Consider the following 19,940-nt stretch of genomic DNA (forward strand, 5'->3'; position numbering starts at 1 on the left):
AGTCGAATCTGGTGAGACCGAGGCGCGAGTCCCAGTCCCCGGTGGGCAACTACATCAACTCAAAGCCGATGCTTAGACCGCTGCACCACCGCGGAGAACACTTTTTTTTTTAATCTCATTCCCTCAAAGACGTGCATGTTAGGAATTATACTCCTGTCTGTGCCCCTGACTGAGGCATGGCAAGAAGAACTGCAGTTAGTTTCCACTGCTCCTAGCTACATGCTACACGGCGGCCCACTGCTCCCAATGTGTGTTGAGATGGGTTAAGTGCAAAGGATGAATCTCCCCACAGGGATTAATAAAACTACATCTTAACTTATCTTAACTTATTTTATTTTATCTTAGACTTGACTTGACTTGCATGGTCTTGACTTAAATCTTAAATTGTCTTGTCATAACTTCAATCTTAATTTAACTTAACTTAAATTGTCTTGTCTTAAATTAAATTGTTAAATTGTCTTGTCGTAACTTAAATTGTCTTATCTTGTCTTAACTTCAATCTTAAATTAAGTTGTCTTGTCTTGATTTAAATCTTAATTTAAGTTGTCTTGTCTTGTCTTAACTTAAATTGTCTTGTCTTAACTTCAATCTTAACTTAATTTAATTTGTCTTGTCTTGACTTGACCTGACTTGTCTTGTCTTAAACAACATTTCTCATACAGTTGAACAGAGTGTTATCTTTGTTCATTTGGGCCCCTGAGCTTCACAGCCATGTGAATTTAGCAAAACGAGCAGGCAGTGAGAGTGTTTAATCCCACCACCCTGCCATCCAATCCGAGGCCACAGAAAGTGTTAAAGGTTTTTCCATTCCCCAATTAAAAGGGCCATTCCCTTCGTCGCCTGCTATAGTTAGCTAAAACATCGTAATAGCTTCCACAACGGTCTCCTTTGTCTGCTCTGTCTCCTACTCGCTCGCCATGGAACTATGCCAGCGCATAGGAAGCTATTGTAGTAAGAGTGATCAAACAGATTTATTCAGCATGTTAAGTCCATTTATTTCATTGCATATTGAAATTCAGTATGTGTTCATTAAGATAAATTGCTGCTTTCTAAATAATTTTTTTTTAAGTTTCTGAGTCCAAAATGGATCAGTTGATAAGGTTACTGTGCGTCTTTCAACTCTATTAACTTGATGCTTCAGACAGACGGAGATTTTGAAGCTTTAGCAGAATAATCTGTCCCAATTTTACGACAGCTAAGAACGACTGTGTGATACTTAAAGTTTCAAATTTGGTTTATAAAGTGCATACTTTCTCTTCAATGCCTACCATATGGTCCTCTTGAAAATCCAAAATAACAGCAAATTAAGACCCAATCTGTCATAATGGCAGTGAGAACTACAAACAAGGTGCAGCAGTCAGTCATTGTCGTTTGTGTGCCGTCAGCTCGGCAGTAAAGAGTACCCCCCCCCCCCCCCGTAAAAATGGCATCCTCGGACCAAAGCGAACACGCAGGCAACCTATTGTATCACAAACCACATCAAACTATGTGGGAAGACTGTTCTCCTGCAATATTGGTAGTAGAATTGGTAGATTGCCTGTCCAACAGAAGAATCGCCACATCTTCATCACTTTTTTAATGTTTTTTTTTCTTCCTGTTTCCGTAGAAACATGTTTGATGCTGCTGCACTGGTGTTTGTCCTACCCGGTCAACACTCGTAACAGTGGTCTATGGAGAGAGTCTCCATCTATGTTGAAGAAGCCAGTGATGTAACCAGGTTCCATGGCTCAAGTGGATAGGATAACCATGTATTAATGGAGAAAGTCCCGGATTTCAGCTTTAATGCTGTCAGAAATGTACTGTGTACATTATTTTAGGACTTTTTGATTTCTGACTTTAGGATTATTTAGGACAGGAAGCAGGGCAGGCTAAGCTAACTGCTAGCCCATGCAGACTGGCTCTTGGACAGTGACTAATTTTTTATTTTTGGATATGTTGCGCTATATAAAATTGCAACTTGATTGATTGATGATATATGTGTTTTTGTAGTTTGGATATATGTGTTCTTGTCTTCGTGTTGCACTGCTGTGGACTGGGGGAAACGATATCTTGTTTCATTTCATGTACTCAAGTGCATGAAATGAAATGAAATGACAAATAAATGTTCCTGATCCCGATTCCTTATTTTAACAGTGCTCCATGTTCTACTTAATTTAAAACGTTTGCACATCTGTCCACCTGTGGTAACAGGATAAAGTAGTAGACAGTGTCCTAGCACAGCCATTTGGCCCATATGTTTCTGATGGAAGAATAATCCAAGTTTTATTATTATTGTGCCCTCCCTTTACAGCCTTAAAATGTGAGAGACGTCTGTGTTAGCCTCCTTTTCTTTACTGCACCTCATATACTCGCTCTCCTCTTTGAGACGCTTGGGGAAAAAAAAACATAATGATGTCAAACGTAAACAAGCCATTGTGTGGCTGTTGCTCACATGTTTGGCCCCTCCGGAACTTTGTCTTTTTACTGCCAACCATATGAATAGGTGACGACCTATACAATCTGCTGCTTAAACATGAACACATGGATGCAAAATGCCTTAATCACAGCAACAGCCCCATTTTCACCTCCATCCACTCTCTCCCCCTCGCGTCTCCCTTACAATTACATCAGCCAGATCCAACCACTAACAAGACAAAGTTAGACATCTTGTTAATACAACATCAAAGGATAAGGGTCTCCTGTCACGCTCCTACGCTACTTTGCAGCCACTTAATATCGCCTATTTCGGCACACCTCGGCATGTGTAGTGGAGGGGCTCGGCTCATCCTCGCACCAAAGCCTCTCTCTGTTTCACGGCCCTTCATGGGCTGCGGTGCAGCTTGCCTGCGTCCAGCTGTTTATTTTTCATGTTCAAGGTGCCCCCGGTGTTAAATAGTGTGGTTTTAAAGCTAACATTAATTAGAAGGCTGATGAGAGACATAACGGGAAAAGCAGAAGGTGGTATATGCATGTGTGTGTGTGTGTGTGTGTGTGTGTGTGTGTGTGTGTGTGTGTGTGTGTGTGTGTGTGCGTGTGTGTGTGCAGGTCAAGAGGTCCTACATGCACACGTGCACATGCAGGGCCAAACACCTGGAAAATTTAGTCCATCCAACCAGACGCACCTCTTGAACCTATCCCATATGACCCCCCCCCCCCACTTCTCCTCTCTATACTTCAGTTCAAACGCATTCGTCTCTAAATCAAACGAAATATCCCACTCTCAAGCTGACAACGTGCCCCTCTCTTCCACACCAAATATTAACGCACCTGTACCTTCCAAAATCATCCTTAGGCCAAGGACAAGATGCTCTCCACATGGGAGACAGCATCTGCAGCCTTGGGTCCCTTCACAGGAGCAGATTTATGTGGGGGAAAACGCTGCTGACATTCTACGTTCCATAGCCGGAGAACAGAAAGAGTGGGAGGGTTGTTTTGGATTCTGTCCTCTATTTATTGTCACAAGTTCCCACTGGATGTGTGGCAATAGTATAGAATGTACTTAACATTTTGAATATTGTATTCTCCCCCCTTCTGGTTTTAAATATCCTGCCCCTACAGCAGAATGTAATAAGCCACCTGAAAGTTTTGTCATGAGATATTCTTCATAGCTGACTTCATGCATCATGGATCTATATAGCAATGCAGCAAGGAAGACACTGAGCCACATTTCGGAAACATATGCCCTGCTGCTGCCGGATGCCAAAGCAAACACACATGCTCTAAACACACACTCACACACATAGTACATAGTTACATGCACACACAGAAGAAAGGCTAAAAAACATGAAACAAGTGACACTTGCAACACGCGCGTAAGAGCTGTGCTATGCTCAAGCAATTTAACTCAAAAAGAAACGGAGCCACCAAGTATGCACACATCCAGAAAATATTACTAAGGTGCAAGACAAAGAGGGCAAAACTAGAACAAAGGCATAAGGTCTGCACACTCAAAACATTGCCCAATAAATTGGTGTTTGGGAGCATTTCAGTGCGCAGACTTTACTCCTTTGTTCTGCAGCTACGGTGAAACAAATCCAAAACGTACACTGCTTATGGAAACAAATTTCCGGCACTTATTGTTTTAAAGGGGTAATTATTGGAACGTTACATGGCTTATGTATTCTTCCTGTGGCAATCGGCATAGGTATGGGTAGCTGGTATAAACTGCTAGTTTCCTGTCTGTTTTATTATGGCTCTAAAATCAAATGCAGCCCTAATGGGGTTGGTGTTAGCTCCAGTGTGGGTCTCCCCATCTCCTTCCTTGAGTTTGCGAGTAAGAGGTTGAGTAAGGGGAGCCCCCCTGTAACCCCCCCCCTCCTCCCCTCTCCGGGGCATGAGGTTTATCCCCAGACATGCAGGTTAACACTGGTAGATCTCCTTAGGGATCCATATTAGAAGTGTTTTTCCTATAGCACTACAAAATGGACTCCTATAGACAGGTTTATGCAGCATTTCACACCATATAGGGCACCTCAGAGATACAGTGAAAACATGGATTATTATTGCAAGCAGACATAAAACTGTGAGTTTGTGTTATATTATATAAAAAAGAGATGCTCCCTCACTCAGATAAAACCACACACACCAAAAAAACAAAAACACACTCTCTCTCTCTCTCTCTCTGTCTGGGGTTTGTGTTCCTGCTCCAAGTGCCTAAATGAGTTCTTATCTGATGGAAGTTGATCCAATCGGAGAGCAAGCGGTCTGACCTTTTGCTCCCGTGCACACCAGCACCACATGGTTGGATAGTCTGCTGGCTCATACAATTGTAGTCCGTGTTTATCATCAAGCTTATGCAACTATATATATATATATTATATTTTTGTTGAACTGAGGAAAATAAACTACTGAGCCACAGTGTTCTGATATACTTACTGATCGATTTCCTTAACAACGAGGAGGGGAATACGCTTCATGTTAGCGTGGCTGAACTGAACATGTAGGAACAGCATGTATTTCTGCAGAGCCTTGACGACATGACGACTGCATCACGGCGCTGCTTGTGTACCCGCTGCAGCAGCAGCAGCAGCAGCAGCAGAGTCGCCAGGGCTCTCTTTAGTTGTATGGGAAACCACTTTAGCCCCGCAGGAGGTAAGAGGACCCGGGTGACCCTGTCTGGGGCTTTTTTACTAATAGGTGTGGTTGGCTGGCATGCAGTTTTGGGCCGGTGCCCAAATGCGGGAAGACTTTGTGCTGCCTAGCCTGTAGCAGAGCAGTTAAAGACTATTAATGCAAATTGCAGAAATGACAATACACACCCCCGATGCAACGCACACACAGACTACACACATGGTTCTCATAAGTTAAGGCAGTATAGACACGTGTGTATGAATGTGTAGATGTGTGCATGTGTTTGTGTGAAGCAGAGAGATTAATGAATGTGAGTGTGCTCTTTTGTGTGTGTGTGTGTGTGTGTGTGTGTGTGTGTGTGTGTGTGTGTGTGTGTGTGTGTGTGTGTGTGTGTATGTTGAGGGAGAGGGGCGGGTGCTAATTGCAAACACCTGAAGCCGTTAATAAGAGGGAGAGACTCGGTGTCATGCCATGTTTGTCCTCAGCCTTACCGCTGTCTCCCACTCACACTGGCATAAATGTGTCACGGGGTGTGTGTGTGTGTGTGTGTGTGTGTGTGTGTGTGTGTGTGTGTGTGTGTGTGTGTGTGTGTGTGTGTGTGTGTGTGTGTGTGTGTGTGTGTGTGTACTCCCTGCAGCGGCAGGGGTGATGCATGCGCCCCGAATCAAAAATCCTACATAGTGACACAGCATCTCCACTCTTACAGCAGGAACTGAAGCAGGAGACAGCTCAGATAATATAGATCCATTTTAGATTCAGCCACCTGATGAAAGTCAAGACACGGAGTCTAATTAAAGGGAAACCTGGGGGCGTCCGGGTGGGCGTAGTGGTCTAGTCCATCACCTACCAACACGGGGAATCGGCGGTTCGAATCCCTGCGTTGGCTCCGGCTTGGTCGGGCGTCCCTACAGACACAATTGGCCGTGTCTGCGGGTGGGGGTATGTGTCCTGGTCGCTGCACTATAACGCCACCTCTAGTCGGGGCGCCTGTTCAGTGGGGAGGGGGGATTAGTGTGATCGTCCCATGCGCTGCGTCCCCCTGCCGAAACTCCTCACTGTCAGGTGAAAAGAAGCGGCTGGCGACCCCACATGTATTGGGGGAGGCATGTGGTAGTCTGCAGCCCTCCCCGGATCAGCAGAGGGGGTGAAGCAGCCACCGAGACGGCTCGGAAGAAGGGGGTACTTGGCTGGATACAATTGGGGAGAAAAAGGGGGGGGAATCCACACACACACACACACACACACACACACACACACACACACACACACAAAAAGGTAGCAATTGTCTGAGTGAACCAATGGCGTAATGACTGTCTGTGCCGCAGTCAAAATGCTGCCTCCTATTGGGCACCTCGCGTTTCTGCACGATGAAAGAGGAGCTCCCTGGTGGAGGAGACATAGCACTGATGGCAGAAATGCCACTCATCTGGCCTGTAACGGTGTGTCTCTCACACACATACAGGCCGAAATACCTTGGCCCACGATCCGGACTGTGAGAGCTTCAGGTTTCAGGTGGCAAGAGTCGGGGCTAAAGGCAGAGGGTCTCTTCTTACAGTGTCGTGTTGAGAGAGGTGCCTCTGTCGGCCCCTCAAAGGCTGAGTGACAGACGTTCTGCCCCCCCCAAACACACACACACACAGGGCTATGACGTCAGCAAACACTTGCAAAACATACACCTGTGAGAATATGATATGCATGAAGAACAGCTACGATAAACATTCATAAAATAAAACGATATATGGTGTTTGCACACATGTACACAACAGCACACACATGTGTACACACACACACACACACACACACACACACACACACACACCTCATCGAACCCAACTCCGCAGCACGGATCCCCAATTGACATTGGGCTCCTGAAACCAAGGCCCAGAGCTTAACAACACACCGCTCCACTGACAAACGCCCCTCGGAAATAAAGGCGTTTTGCAGAGAACAGGTCTGGGATTGAGCAATCTCACCGCTGAAACACAGCAAATATAAATATATATTCACGTGTATATAAATATATAACTACAGGCCATTTGGTCGCATCAAAGCCGCAACAAACAAAATAGCCTTTTGTTTCAGCAGCGACAAAATATCATGCTTTGAGCCAAATACTGCAAAGAGAGCACTTGAAATAGACTCCTGAATACTTGTGGCAGCATCATAGTCCAAAGCCGAAACCACTTGATTACACGGCAGCATAATGGACGGGGGAAAATGGGATGCAGCATCTGATAGGATAATACGATCTTTAAGTAGCTACATTGAAAGTGTTGCTGCGAGGGGTGAATGAGACGAGACGAAGCAGGCTATTTGTTTTTCACGAGCTCAGGTAACACCGATTACATTTGGACAAAGTCCCCCGCCTTTGCACAGGCCAAGAGCTGCGCCGAGCTCTTGGGGCTCAGCTGACAAGCCAAACACAGCCCCGGCCCGGTTATCTCGGCACAGCACACTTCAAACTGCAAAACAGAATGTGTTGAAAGTGGTCCAGAAATTCCCCTCGTGTGAACGCTTTCACCTGTCCCGCAACGTTACAAGGCCTGTTCACACCCAGGCATGAAGAAAGGGAGGAAGAGAGAGAGACAGAGAGAGGGGGGGGGGGTAAACAAGATGGGGGGGCAAACAGTAATCACTCAAGTGAGTAGATAAGCATCTGATTAACTCAAATTGAACTTCTAAGCACAACAAATACGGAGAACAACACAGACACAACCAGGAAGACTCGCCCTTCACAAACGCGCAAGGGCCAAGTGGCAAAGAGCTGATTTTTTTTCAAAATAAAATAAGAATCTAAGTGCAGAGTGCGGCGATTTTCGACTATTAAAAAAATGCACAGCGCACACACGCGCGCACAGCCTCCCCGTGCCTCTGAACGCAAGGCCTTTCTCTGCCATGGCGAGTTAAAGAGCAGGAAAGGCTGGGGGTGAAGCGAGATAGCTCTTGTACGGCATTAAATAACCAGCAATAAGCGCTCCGCCAGAACAAGAGACGTGTTGGCTCATGTTCGCACTCTATCCTAACATGTGAATACCCAAACTAGACCCGCTCCACACAGTGCAGAGCGGCACAGCGGGAGCATTTCCCGAAATGAAGGAAATACCAGCTTTCTTAATAATTCACCCGGCATAAGGGGAAGGTTGTGTGTGTGTGAGTGTGCGTGTGTGTTATATTAAGCGTATCACACTGTTTTCCACCGCAGGAACTACAAGCTCTGTAATTAACACCGCACGGCAAACGAAGCCAAACTTGGCACATTGCTGGTCCATCTATTAAAGTCAGCAGCACCCACTGACACGAGGCGACAGGGCTCGGGCTGGACGTCCGGCCCACTGTACACATGGGTGTTTATCAACGCTTCAGCCCTGCTGTGGCACCGAGGTCTCAGGAACAGTAAACCTCCGCATACACTGATTCATCTCTCTCCCTCGCTCTCGCTCTCTCGCTCTCTCTCTCTCTCTCACTCACTCACCCACCCACCCACCCACCCACACACACACACACACGCAGACGCAGCCTGAAGCATCAGTATTGACAGAAGGAGGCCATCATTTTGCAGCAAGCTGCTAATACGCACTAAATAAAGGAGGAGTGTGGTTGCAGGTTTATATGTTCAGTATGTTGTGGATGTTCATTATGTTATGGTTGTGTGTACGGGACACGAACACTGCCAAGACCCGAGGGCAAAATGACGCACCTGGAGGGCAGGAGCATTCCTGGCCGACATCCCTCGCTGTCCGTTGCTTGGGCATAAGAAGTGCCAGTTTCTGCGCATGCAAAAAAAAAAGAAAGAAGGAAGAAATGATCAGAAAGCCCTCCTATCAGCAAGCGATGCATTTAACAAGACGAAATAATATGATCACTAAATGGTGAGTAGGATAAAGACATTTAGCCCTTAAAATTCGTTCTAGGCTCTAGAGTTATTGAAATGGTTTTTGCCCAAATTGTGAACATCCTGAATTAAAAAGCAAAGAAAGGAGTCGGATAATAATAATCTGTGACTATCATTAGCGATTAATTTATCATATACATATTTTTTTGCCTTATTACATCTCACAACCGAAGAATTAAATAACTTTTTCATGCAATAAAGTGTAATAGGCAAGTGCCTATTATCAGCAGTTATGCCCCCTCTATAAATGGCTCCAACGGCAAACTAATTGGCCAGCTGCAGGCATGGTTGAACCCTTACATCATACATTAATAACTAGGAGTGGGGTTTAGAGGGGGCCAATCAAGATAATATCAAAAAGTGGCCGATCTTCTCGCGTGCAACTCTTCCCAAAGCAGTCGCGTTTGCCCGTCTGTTGTTACGCACACTTTACGCACGCTGACCATAGTGCCCGTTGGTGGTTTATCCAGAGTCCCAACCAAGTGAGAACAAATTTTAAGTGAGCCTAATCACTTCATCGTCAGATATGGCATCGTACCTCCTGCACGAGCTTTCCGATAGAAGTGCCCAACTCAGAACTGAGGGTCCCGTCCTCGTTGAGGAAAGCACCGTGCGGGGGCTGGAAGATGGACACTTTGTCCATTTCCATCTGCACTCGGCTCTCCAGCTGGAAGCTCTTGTAGGTCATTAGGAGACACACCACGGTGGAGCTCAGGGACAACAGCAAACACAGCACCAGAGGAAAACCTGGCAGCCACCGCTGGACCGCGGACCTGGGCGCACACTGACACACCGGCTTGCTCTCTCCGCACGAGTCGCCCGCGGTTTCCATGCTAGAATATAATAAAAGGTAAAAAAAAAAAAAAAGAAAAATCCACTTCGAGCTTGCCTCGGTGTCCGATAAATCACACAAAATGCCTTGGTTCAGTGATTCAAATCTGCCATTCAACCATTCAGCTTGGATTTGATAATCTCCGCGTTCCGGAGAACCAGTCTCAGCGCAGCCAGCACAGGGTTTCAAAAGCCGCTGTCTTAAATTAGTCTTGGAACAAGAGGCAGCGCTGCGTCTGCCGGGCGCAGATAGGCGCGATCTGGATGTGCACCAGAAAAGTCGCGCTTTGACTTTCGGATCGTTTGTTTCCTCCGAGTGACTTTAGGTGACTATGTGGACGGGAGACGAGCGTTGGTGAGTCAAGCTGTTGCTCTGTGGAAACAAAAAACAAAACAAAAAAGTCGCATGTTCGAAGAGATGAGTGCGATGCCCGCCCCGCTTACCACGTGGGACGCCTGAGGAACAACTTTGACTTGAGGTGAAAAATCAACCATTTGCAAAGTGAAATATGATTTAAAAGCGGGATTGCGCCTTTAATATGCACACGCCGTCACCCTCGCTAATGTTTATTGGTGCATTTTGATTGGTTCTCTGATCGAACATTTCGACCCGTTTGTCCTTCATTGTTCAGCCCAGTCTGATCTCGGGTTGTTTCAAATGTTAATCTACGAGCGTTTCCTTCTCAATCAGAATGCAAAGCAGAAGGTCTGGAAACATTTTAACGACGGTACCATTCAATAATTTTAATCATATTACAAACTCCCGTACTGTGACTAACTTGGTTGTCAGATTCCCCCAAGCTGCTTTTAGACCAGTTCAGAGGCGGACTACCATACGTTAACACTAAACAGCTCTGCTGCCATCTCAAGTCCACAGGACGCTACTGCATAACCTCGCCTCAAAACTAAAGCGGTTGGTTCCCTTAGGAATGAATACAAATGTGGCCAACCGCAATTTCTTCAAATACTGAAATTTATTGAGAAATGATACTGCAATAGTTACAAATCCAACTGTACCGAAAAGCTTATATGAACAAAGACTGCACATATACATTGCTAAATCACAATTTACAAAGATTTCCATGCCCAAAAATGGCTAATACACCTTTACAAGCTCAAATATTTACATGACTGGGACAACTAAAATTAAGCAGTCTCAACCTGTTACTGTGCCAGCTTCACAACTGCAGCAAGAACAATTTAGACAAACTGACAACTCAAGTTTTTGCATTCAAAAAATACATTTTTTTTAATTACAATCATCAATAAATAGCACAAAAAAAAAAAATCCTTTTTCTGCCCAGTTGTATCCGCCCAATTACTCCACTCTTCTGAGCCGCCCCGATCTCTCCTCCACCCACTCTGCCGATCGGGGGAGGGCTGTAGACTACCACATGCCTCCTCCCGATACATGTGGGAGTCGCCAGCCTCTTCTTTTCTACCTGACAGTGAAGAGTTTCGCCAGGGGGACATAGTATGTGGAAGGATCACGCTATTCCCCCGTTCCCCCTCCCCCCTGAATAGGCTCCCCGACCGAGCAGAGGAGGCGCTAGTGAGCGACCAGGACACATACCCACATCCGGCTTTCCACCCGCAGACACGGCCAATTGTGTATAGGGACACCCAACCAAGCCGGAGTCAACACGGGGATTCGAACCGGCGATCCCTGTGTTGGCAGGCAACTGAATAGATCGCCATGCCACCCGGACTCCGACCAATTTTTTTTTATGTGTAGAAAAAAAAGTCAACAAAATCATTCAGATGGAAATTGTTACTAGCTTGAGTGACAGGTAAGTCAAAGGACAAGAACGCCACCACAGAGGGCAGGGCCAAAGGACTGATGCAGTCAGCTTAACTTCACCTCTCGCGGAGAGTTAAAAAGCAAAAGGGTTGGCACTGTGCTACACTGAGTATTTTATTTAGTAGCAAAGAAGACAGCCAGACAGGTGCCTAACCCAGGTCATAAGTCTGAGATTAGTAAGACTCAAGACCTGTCTTTTTGGCTGCTGCTAATCTTGTGGTAGCAGGAGAAGAAGGGATGTTGCAAAGCCTGGTCCAGACTTAGACGTTTGGCTGGGTCGTAATCCATCATCTTCTCTATCAGGTCAAACAGCTGTTGATGATCCTCACTCTGGGACACCATGTATTGCTGATGAAAACAGTAAGAAATAAAACAATTCATTTAACTCATTCAATTCATAGACACTGATTGTTTTATGTCTTCTTTGTAAATATAATGAATATAAGTGCTAATGAATATTTTCCTCTTGCCTTGAGGGGTTTGCAGTGTTTTTTGACATATCTTCCAGCAGAGCTTTGCATGTCCCAGTCCAGCTTATCGTGATGGACATAACGCCGTTTCCTTTTAAGAGACAGAGTAGTCAGTTAGCACACCTAAATCATTTGCAAGGCCCATGAGCCCACAGAATACCACCCCTGATCTCTTGCCAACTTCTTGTCATCTTTTTAATGACTGACATCATCTTCAATTCCATTTTTCCCTCCTCAAAATTATCTTTTCATAAACTGGAAGACTAAGGCAGCAAATTTGGTGAGACTTGCCTGGTTTTCTGCAGGAGGTTTGTGGGGATTGGACCTAGGACTCTCTCCATCATGGCAAGATGTTCTTTACTGTCATGAGTCTGAAGATGAGAAGACAAAATTAATGAAATCAGTTTTGTTAAGGTGAACATGAGAAGGGATATTTGACTGGTGCTCCGTCACCCACCTGGAAAAGAGTAGATCCCAGGTAGTACTCTATTAGTATGCAACCCAGACTCCAGACATCACAGGAATGATCCCAGCCAAGATCTACAAGAGAACCATTGTCATTAACACTATAAACACCATTACAGCAATGTTTTAAGTTTCGATGCAATTTCAACTGTTTTTGTGCGAATCCCATGCTACAAGTCAAGTACTTACCCAAAATGACCTCAGGAGCACGGTAATGCCGTGTGGACACAACAGAGGTGTGGTGCTCGTGATCGTAAGTGGCATTACCAAAGTCCACCACTTTTACATCCGGTTTCTTTAATGTACGTTCATCACGCTTCTGAGGCAAGGAGGGAGGAAAAAAAACAAACAAAAAACTGATGTTGGCATAGTTATACCACTGGATTTTTCAAAATATCAAAAAGGACCTCCAACACTGATGTTGGCATACATATAGCATTAGTTTTTTGAAAATACTAACAAGGACCTCCACAACACTGAAGCTAGCTTAGGTATAGCATTAGATTTTTCAAAAATATCAACCAAGGACAATTTTTTTTGAAGAACAAAAAATTCTACATGTTACAACTAAATTAGGACTTACCATTTCTGCATTGTATTCGATGTCATATTCTGAGTTAATCAAGAGAATATTCTCAGGCTTCAGGTCTGTGTGAGTTAGCTTGTTTTTATGAAGAACTGAAACAGGACAGAAGAATTAATAGATGCCATATAGACATTTAAAAATGTTGCATATTAAACACTTTGGTCTGCTGTGCTTTAATATGTACTAGTATGTCCATTACTCACAACGAACAGCTTTAATGATCTGGCAGGCCATGTGTCTGATGTGCTGTATGGGGAAGGGCTGGAAGTTGTTCTCCTTGAGGAAGTCGTAAGTGCTGAGGCCAAGAAGCTCAAAGGCTATACACACGTGGCCATGGTAGTCGAACCAGTCCAACATGCGCACACATGAACTGAGGAAGGAAAGAGGAAGAGACTGGTAAGGGTGTGTTGATAGTCTCTTCCTTTGGGAGCATGCCCAATTGTATTTTGTGTCAGCACCGGTGGGACAAGTGCTGGTTTTAAAATAAGTCGTAATATTCAATTTAGCCATTAATGGGCACCATTACATGTTTACATTATCGATATAAAATGTCACAGTATCAACATAGATTAATGTCACAGAAGATGCATGCTTGCATGTATCAGTGGTTTTTGCTTTTGTGAACTTTTATTTGGCCCTGCAAAAAGAATGCTAGTAAAAGCTCTGATAATAAAGGCTGAGAAGCCATGGAAGGCTGAAATCAAAAACTGTCAACCATCTTCATACCACATAAAAAAAGGAAATTGGCAGCTAAGAAAGAAAAAAGCTTATTCCAGAGAGCTGAACTTTTCTCTATGTTAAATAACACTAAGCTCTGCTTAAAGAGAAGCAAGAAACAGTATCTCCCAAAGCAGTCACTTTCTACTGTCCTTGTGGCCAGCCTCCAATATAAGTGATAAGAGCAGAGCAGAGACGTATGGGAAAGTTTTCTTTCATGGTCAATTCTGGGAGGTCATTTGTAATGACTTGTTGAAGGTGAAATAGGTTCTGAAGTATTAAGTTAGGCTACTTACTATCTCCTGCCACAGTCCAGGGAGTTCACCTGTTCAAGCACCTCTACTTCAGACATGGCTGCCTCACGGTAGCGGTCTATGTTTTTAATGATCTTCAGAGCCACACGAGCTCGACTTCTGAAAACACAAAAGACTTCCTTGTAGTTAATTCGGGGGGGAAGCACCACTTACAACAGGAAGATTTCAACCAAAAAGCTCGAGCTACTATGGACATGTTTCCTCTACTTACTTTGCATGATCAATGCATTCCACAACCTTTCCAAATGCACCCTCTCCTAGAGTAGACAGAATCTCATCTACAGGAAATGAATAAGAGTAGTTAGAATCATAGTACTGAAAAATAGGGAACACACTGCCCCTCCTGCTGGTTCACTGCCTAATGTTACTCCGCTCTGTTCAGCTATGCTACAACAACAGGCTTCTGAACAGAGTGCACTGGCATATGACACATTGCTTATTATGTTACGCTGCAAAATAATATCTAACTGTATAATTTATTTAGTCTACTGGCCCGAAAACATTAGCCTCTATGTTTAGTCTTTGCAACTGAACAACAATCCAGACAAAAAGAGTGAGAGAGAGAGAGAAAGTGTGAACAGTAGAAAAAGATATATATTCTATACATCTCGCTCTCAGCATGTCTCCACTGTGATAGATGAGGTGACCCTCGTCATCATCCTCAACACTCCTGGATCTTTTCCTGCTCCTGCGATGACGGCTCCTCCTCTGCACCGGAACGGCCCCATTCCGCCATCACATCAATAACCCATCATCAGTCAGCACCAGGCCACCACAACGCGACATCATCGTCATTCAATCAACCGGGCCAAGGGGGAAGAGGTGTGTGGGGTGGATAGATTCGGCCCGTTCAGAAACACCGCCAGACGAATGGACGGAGCAGCAAATTCAAATTCAGCCCCACCAGAGAAAGGCATTTGGGCGCCAGCCACCACATAGTGTGTGTTACAGAAGAAAAACATGGCAACAAGATTTTCAGATGAGAAACTTTCTCAAAGTAGTACAGAAAAATCTTTAAGTAGATCACAATCTTTCTAAATGTAATCTTTTTATTTTGGCAAACCTTTCCTCATTATTTCATAGTTTACTATCAAGTCCCATTAAGAGTTTAGCCCACTAGCCATTTCAGGATAAATACAGGATCCACTTTTGCTTGTCCTAGTTTTCTCAACACTTTCTGTCCTTCAGTTCTTGAGCTGCTATCAAATCCAATTTGCCATTACTGAAACTCAATCTTAATAGTGAAGAGTAGGACACACACAGATGCAGACAGTCAGATAGGTGTTAAGCACTGGCTAAACACCACTGATAATGCCCTTTGGATTTGGTGGTTTAGAAAAGAATGAGAGGGGGGAAAAGGTGTAGAAAGTTCCCATACCGAGTAGGAGCTGTTTGGAGAGGGACTCCGTCTGCGTCCTCTGTCTCTACGCCTGCGACTGCTCCGTCTGCTATGCCCAGATGACTTGCTGTAGTGGTGCCAGTCGCGATCTCTATCCCTGCCTTTGCAGACAGCCCCACGACTGTCATCATAGGGCATGTCCTCACTGGCGTCATGGATTTCTCTCTCCCTAGAGCCCAGCCTCTGGTTCAGACTACGGCTTTCTAGGTAATGCCTGCAGTCAAAAAGTAAACACAAACAGATTAAAAACACGCAGAGAAAAGCCTTGTTCCTTCTCTACAGTCAAGCTCTGTAATAAAGAGTGGTGGAATGGTACCAATTACCTATTGCTTGACACCTTATCCTGCAACATTTTTAATTCAGCAACACACCGATTTACAGCTACCAAACACTCAATACGCTATTCAATGAGGCTATGAAGAGAATTTTAGCAGAATTATCCCTTTTGAGCCAACACCTTTATAAGCATGCAAACAGTGTTTTCAGTAGTTTCTGACCCAGTTTTGCCTTAACAGCTGTCGCAAAGTCTACCCACCCCAACCTCAAAGCATACATTCTCTAAAATGAATAGCATTTCAGAGCAAGAGCCATGTTTGGGAAATTAAAAATAAGTGACCGAAAGTTTCTGTTTTTTTTTTTAAGAATATGTGTTGGTAGGTAACGTGATCCAGAACAGAGCCCCCAGAAATGTATGATCCAGCTAACCTTTAAACAGCTATGTGGCACCCAAGTATTTTACTCCTGCATGGCTAATATTTCCCAATCCTAGACCTCCCAGTGTCTTCAACTAGTTTTTTCCCCCAACTAGCTTTCCAACACTGTTTGCTCAACAAGACTGTCATGTGATTTCAAATGAGCCTGCATGAAACTCCATACTGCTGAGCATGTTAAGTGTCCAAGAAGCTAAAAAAGTTGCAGAAAACCTTAGAGCCCTAGCACCCAAGTGGTATCAGTTGTCTTCCCAGAAAAAGTTGGCCACTCTGGGAGAATTATAATTAGAACGGATCAAGAAATTTCAAGTGTGCATCTACTTTCCACCACTATATATATATATATATATATATATATAAGATGCATGTAGCCTACCTTTTAAAACAGGCTTCAATATCAAATTATGATATTTGAATGAATCAGGTGATTAAACAAAAGATAACCAAATGATTTGCAATAAAAAGAACAGTCAAGATAAACATCAGCTGGAGAGCTACGCATTATAGCAAGAAGGCAACGGGCACCATGTATATGCAGCAGGTGACCAGTTGACTGCTAAACAGCTTGCGTGATCAATTGCTGACTTATCAGAAACCAAGGACACAACAAGAAAAAGAACACAATGGGACAATTTTATGATTGCACCAATGAGCTCACATTGTAGCTCAACAGTTAAAGACGCCAAACAGTTTAACAACCAAGAGTTTTCCATTTCATGTCAGTTAGCATGTTCAGTAATTTTACAGATATGTGCTGGGCCATTAAATATTGGTTCCAAATTGTATTTGGTTGATTTGAGCCCTCAAACTTTTGGCGAGCAAGTGACATGAGGCTGCTGTCTTAATTGGTTTCTTCAGATTTTCCCCCAGACACTCCCACTTTTATTGGCAGCAAATTGATATTGTTTTAAAGTTTTTTTTTAATCTAATGTGATTGGACAATTCTCGTGGCTGTCAATCATATTCACACCCACCACGACGCCTCGTCTCAACAGTCAATCATCCACCGTCTATGAACCCTGATAAAATCTATAGGCTACGTTGTCCTCCATAATAACTCTTGACTCTGTGGACATTAAAGCAGCTGTCGGGTATGCTGCGACATGGTAAATTGCGTCTCCCCCAAAATTTTTTTTAGCACCAGCCACCACTGATAACAGTTGGACAAAATTTGCAATAAAATTGTTTGGTTATGTTTTACATCAAATGCAGCCCTATGTTAGTAAGATAAAAAAAAATTACTATTTAATTCTTCCAAATGGGATTGTAAAGTGACTAACAAATACATAAGATAGGCAGTTTTAGTTCTTAAAAGTGAATATTAACTAAATTACCCAATACTGGATTATATATATTTTTTTACTGTTTTCTAAACCAATAAACTTTGAGGCAGCGTTGTCCGTAAAACCATTAGAAGAAAAAAATGACATTGAAAACCAGGCTCTGGTGATTTATGCTTTAACGATGACAGGAACATGTAGCGACCATAAAAAAATTGAACAAAGTATTTATTCAATAATCGCCGCTACAATATTATGTCTGAAAATTTTAATATTAATGTCTAAAGGTGAGCTTTTTGCATAGTTCGTCCATTTGGAAAGTGGGGGCAGCAAGTATCAACTGTTATAAGCCAAACAACACTTTACCCCTCAGACGATTTGTGCTGATCGCGTCTTCGAGACTTGTTCTCCCTCTCGCTGCTGTGAGTGTCTCGTTTTCTCCGCTTCCGGGTCTCCACCCTCTCTTCCCAACTGTACTCGTCGAGCCACACACCTGGGGAACGCATTCGCTTGGATTGCCGCATCTGGAAAAAAATAGATTCTTTGATCCCAGGATATTATGGGTCTCTGCAGTCTGTCCACTAATCGGTATATTACCAGGAACGAATACAGCCTAATGCAGTATTTAAGTTACGGGTTGTGATCAGAAATAGGACACTGGTAGTTCCTTCATTGTCCACCCTGTATTATGGGGTCGTTTTTCCACGAGGCACGGCCCTCACGAAAATGGCGTCTCGGTAGAAGTGAGGTTACGACAACGCTACGCTACACTTTATATGGTCTTGTTTTCTAAAGCAGACTATTAATAAACGTTAAAGCAAAACATTCATTCTCAACCATTAATCTGTACAATACTAACTCCTTTCGGAACACTTGAAAAATGCTTAGAAAAATGGGACGCATTTTCAAGACAGGCAAAAATATAATCGGACATTAATGGTACACTTTGAATAGTACCCGATCAATCCACTTTTAACATTACAACGATTACTAACTGATGCTTAGAAATCCAGTGAAACAACGGTTAGTAAACCAGCTTAAGGCCTACGAGGGCCTACCCAACGTCACAGCCTGCGCTAGCAGTTAATTAACGCTAGCTGATATAGCCATCTGGCAACAATTCATTACGGTAAAAAAGATTAATATTTCATAGATGACCATTTCCACATGTATTTGGACTAAGAATGTAGCATATCAGGAGGTCATATTCAAGATAAAGACGTTTTGGTGGATAGACTTAACAATCCGGGCAGTGTCGTTACATAACCGAAAACCATTTTCTAACGTTCTCGAACTGAGAACTGTTGCAAAGTTAAGCGAAACATCGCAAATGAGTTTGAACATTAAAAAAAAACAAGTTGGTCTTTCTCACCTTCTTCGACGATAATGTGCTTCGTGGAAGAAAATGTGACGACAATGGGATAACAACCGACAAGAAATTTACGGATGAATTCAACAATCAGTTAACTCGTCGTCGACGAAAATGGCGACTGTAAGTGTAATGCGGTGGAAAGTTCTATGAACAAACAACTTCTTCTTCGTCTTCTTTTTTTTAAGAGCGGGTAGCATCCAGCTGTCAAATGTATTACCGCCACCTATTGGTCTGGTACTATGTACTATGTGTGGGCCTATATAAGCGTACTCCACTCCCTAGCTTTCAGTGCAGAAATTCACGATTATGAAATTAATTTTGTGAGGGAGGACATGGAGATACCACACACACACGTCTGACGATCTCCACCTCTCCACTTCTTTCCAGTTGCCCTTAGAAAGACTTCTTCTGGTCTTTCTTATATTAGCGAACTCACTCACAACTTCATCAGTCAAAGTTCCTGACAAGTTCAGATTCGATGGCTATCAACGCACTGAGGCGCTGTTGCGTTTGTTGTGAGTTCATTTTTAATTCTTGCCTTCTGTGAAAATGTCTTTCTCCTTCGCAGTTTGTCACCGGCAGAGTAAAAAAAAAACCACACACACACGTAGTAAGATGTATGTATAAACACGTTGGCGAAAGCTGAATGCAGATCATGTTTCAAGGGCACTTGCAGCAGTTTTTGAGACTTGTAATAATATAATATAATATAATAAATCAAACGCACGAAGCATCTGAATTGGATAATTCCATCTGCTAAATTCTGATCTAAATCAGACGGGTACGAAGGGCAGAGTGCACCAGTTTGTGAACGGCCAGTGGTCAAATCCTCGGATTCCGAATCCCAAACTTGTCATTAATGACAAGTGCATGCAAGTGTATGCATCCATTCTATAGTCTAAACGGCTGACTAACTTGTCAATAATGACACTGAACGTTTCTACCTGGTATCGCTCCCGGCCGTTCAGTTTTACATCGTGCTCAGTAGATTCATCTGAAAACACTTTGAGCTTCTTCGGGCCCCGGGGACCGGGATCAAATCAAATGTAACGTA

The 19,940-nt window shown here is 43.7% G+C and overlaps 2 protein-coding genes across 3 annotated transcripts in view; both read right to left on the minus strand.

Annotated features, from left to right (window-relative positions):
• Positions 1-10,136, minus strand: part of LOC130123851 (collagen alpha-1(XXIII) chain) — a 209,204-nt gene extending 199,068 nt beyond the window's left edge. The window contains exons 1-2 of the mRNA XM_056293162.1: positions 9,480-10,136; positions 8,747-8,816 (exon numbers count right to left, since the gene is read on the minus strand). Of these exons, the coding sequence (XP_056149137.1) occupies positions 8,747-8,816; positions 9,480-9,773 (364 nt within the window). The 5' untranslated portion in view covers positions 9,774-10,136. The remainder of the gene's footprint in view (positions 1-8,746; positions 8,817-9,479) is intronic.
• A 388-nt stretch (positions 10,137-10,524) lies between these two features.
• clk4b (CDC-like kinase 4b) lies at positions 10,525-19,030 on the minus strand. Of its 2 annotated transcripts, XM_056296718.1 has the most exons (13): positions 18,887-19,030; positions 17,881-18,038; positions 15,504-15,738; positions 14,731-14,833; positions 14,337-14,403; positions 14,108-14,224; positions 13,298-13,464; positions 13,092-13,186; positions 12,698-12,827; positions 12,501-12,583; positions 12,335-12,414; positions 12,044-12,134; positions 10,525-11,921 (listed from the first exon to the last, which is right to left on the minus strand). In XM_056296718.1, the coding sequence occupies exons 2-13, from the start codon at positions 18,036-18,038 to the stop codon at positions 11,757-11,759; spliced, it is 1,491 nt and encodes a 496-aa protein (XP_056152693.1). In that variant the 5' UTR covers positions 18,887-19,030; the 3' UTR covers positions 10,525-11,756. The 2 variants fall into 2 exon arrangements, with proteins under 2 accessions (XP_056152693.1, XP_056152764.1); XM_056296789.1 differs by lacking the exons at positions 14,731-14,833; positions 17,881-18,038; positions 18,887-19,030 and having other exon boundaries at positions 10,526-11,921; positions 15,504-15,621.
• Between the last annotated feature and the right edge of the window lie 910 nt (positions 19,031-19,940).

Source organism: Lampris incognitus, chromosome 1 (assembly GCF_029633865.1).
Source record: "Lampris incognitus isolate fLamInc1 chromosome 1, fLamInc1.hap2, whole genome shotgun sequence".
NCBI classification, from domain to species: Eukaryota; Metazoa; Chordata; class Actinopteri; order Lampriformes; family Lampridae; genus Lampris; species Lampris incognitus.

Coding starts and splice junctions, on each gene's coding strand:
- clk4b (XM_056296718.1), bottom strand. CDS start 18,038: ATGCGGCAATCCAAGCGAATGCGTTCCCCAGGTGTGTGGCTCGACGAG. Junction 14,225..14,336: donor GAATGCATTGATCATGCAAA/GTAAGTAGAGGA, acceptor TTGTGTTTTCAG/AAGTCGAGCTCGTGTGGCTC. Junction 13,465..14,107: donor CTGGACTGTGGCAGGAGATA/GTAAGTAGCCTA, acceptor TTCCTTCCTCAG/TTCATGTGTGCGCATGTTGG.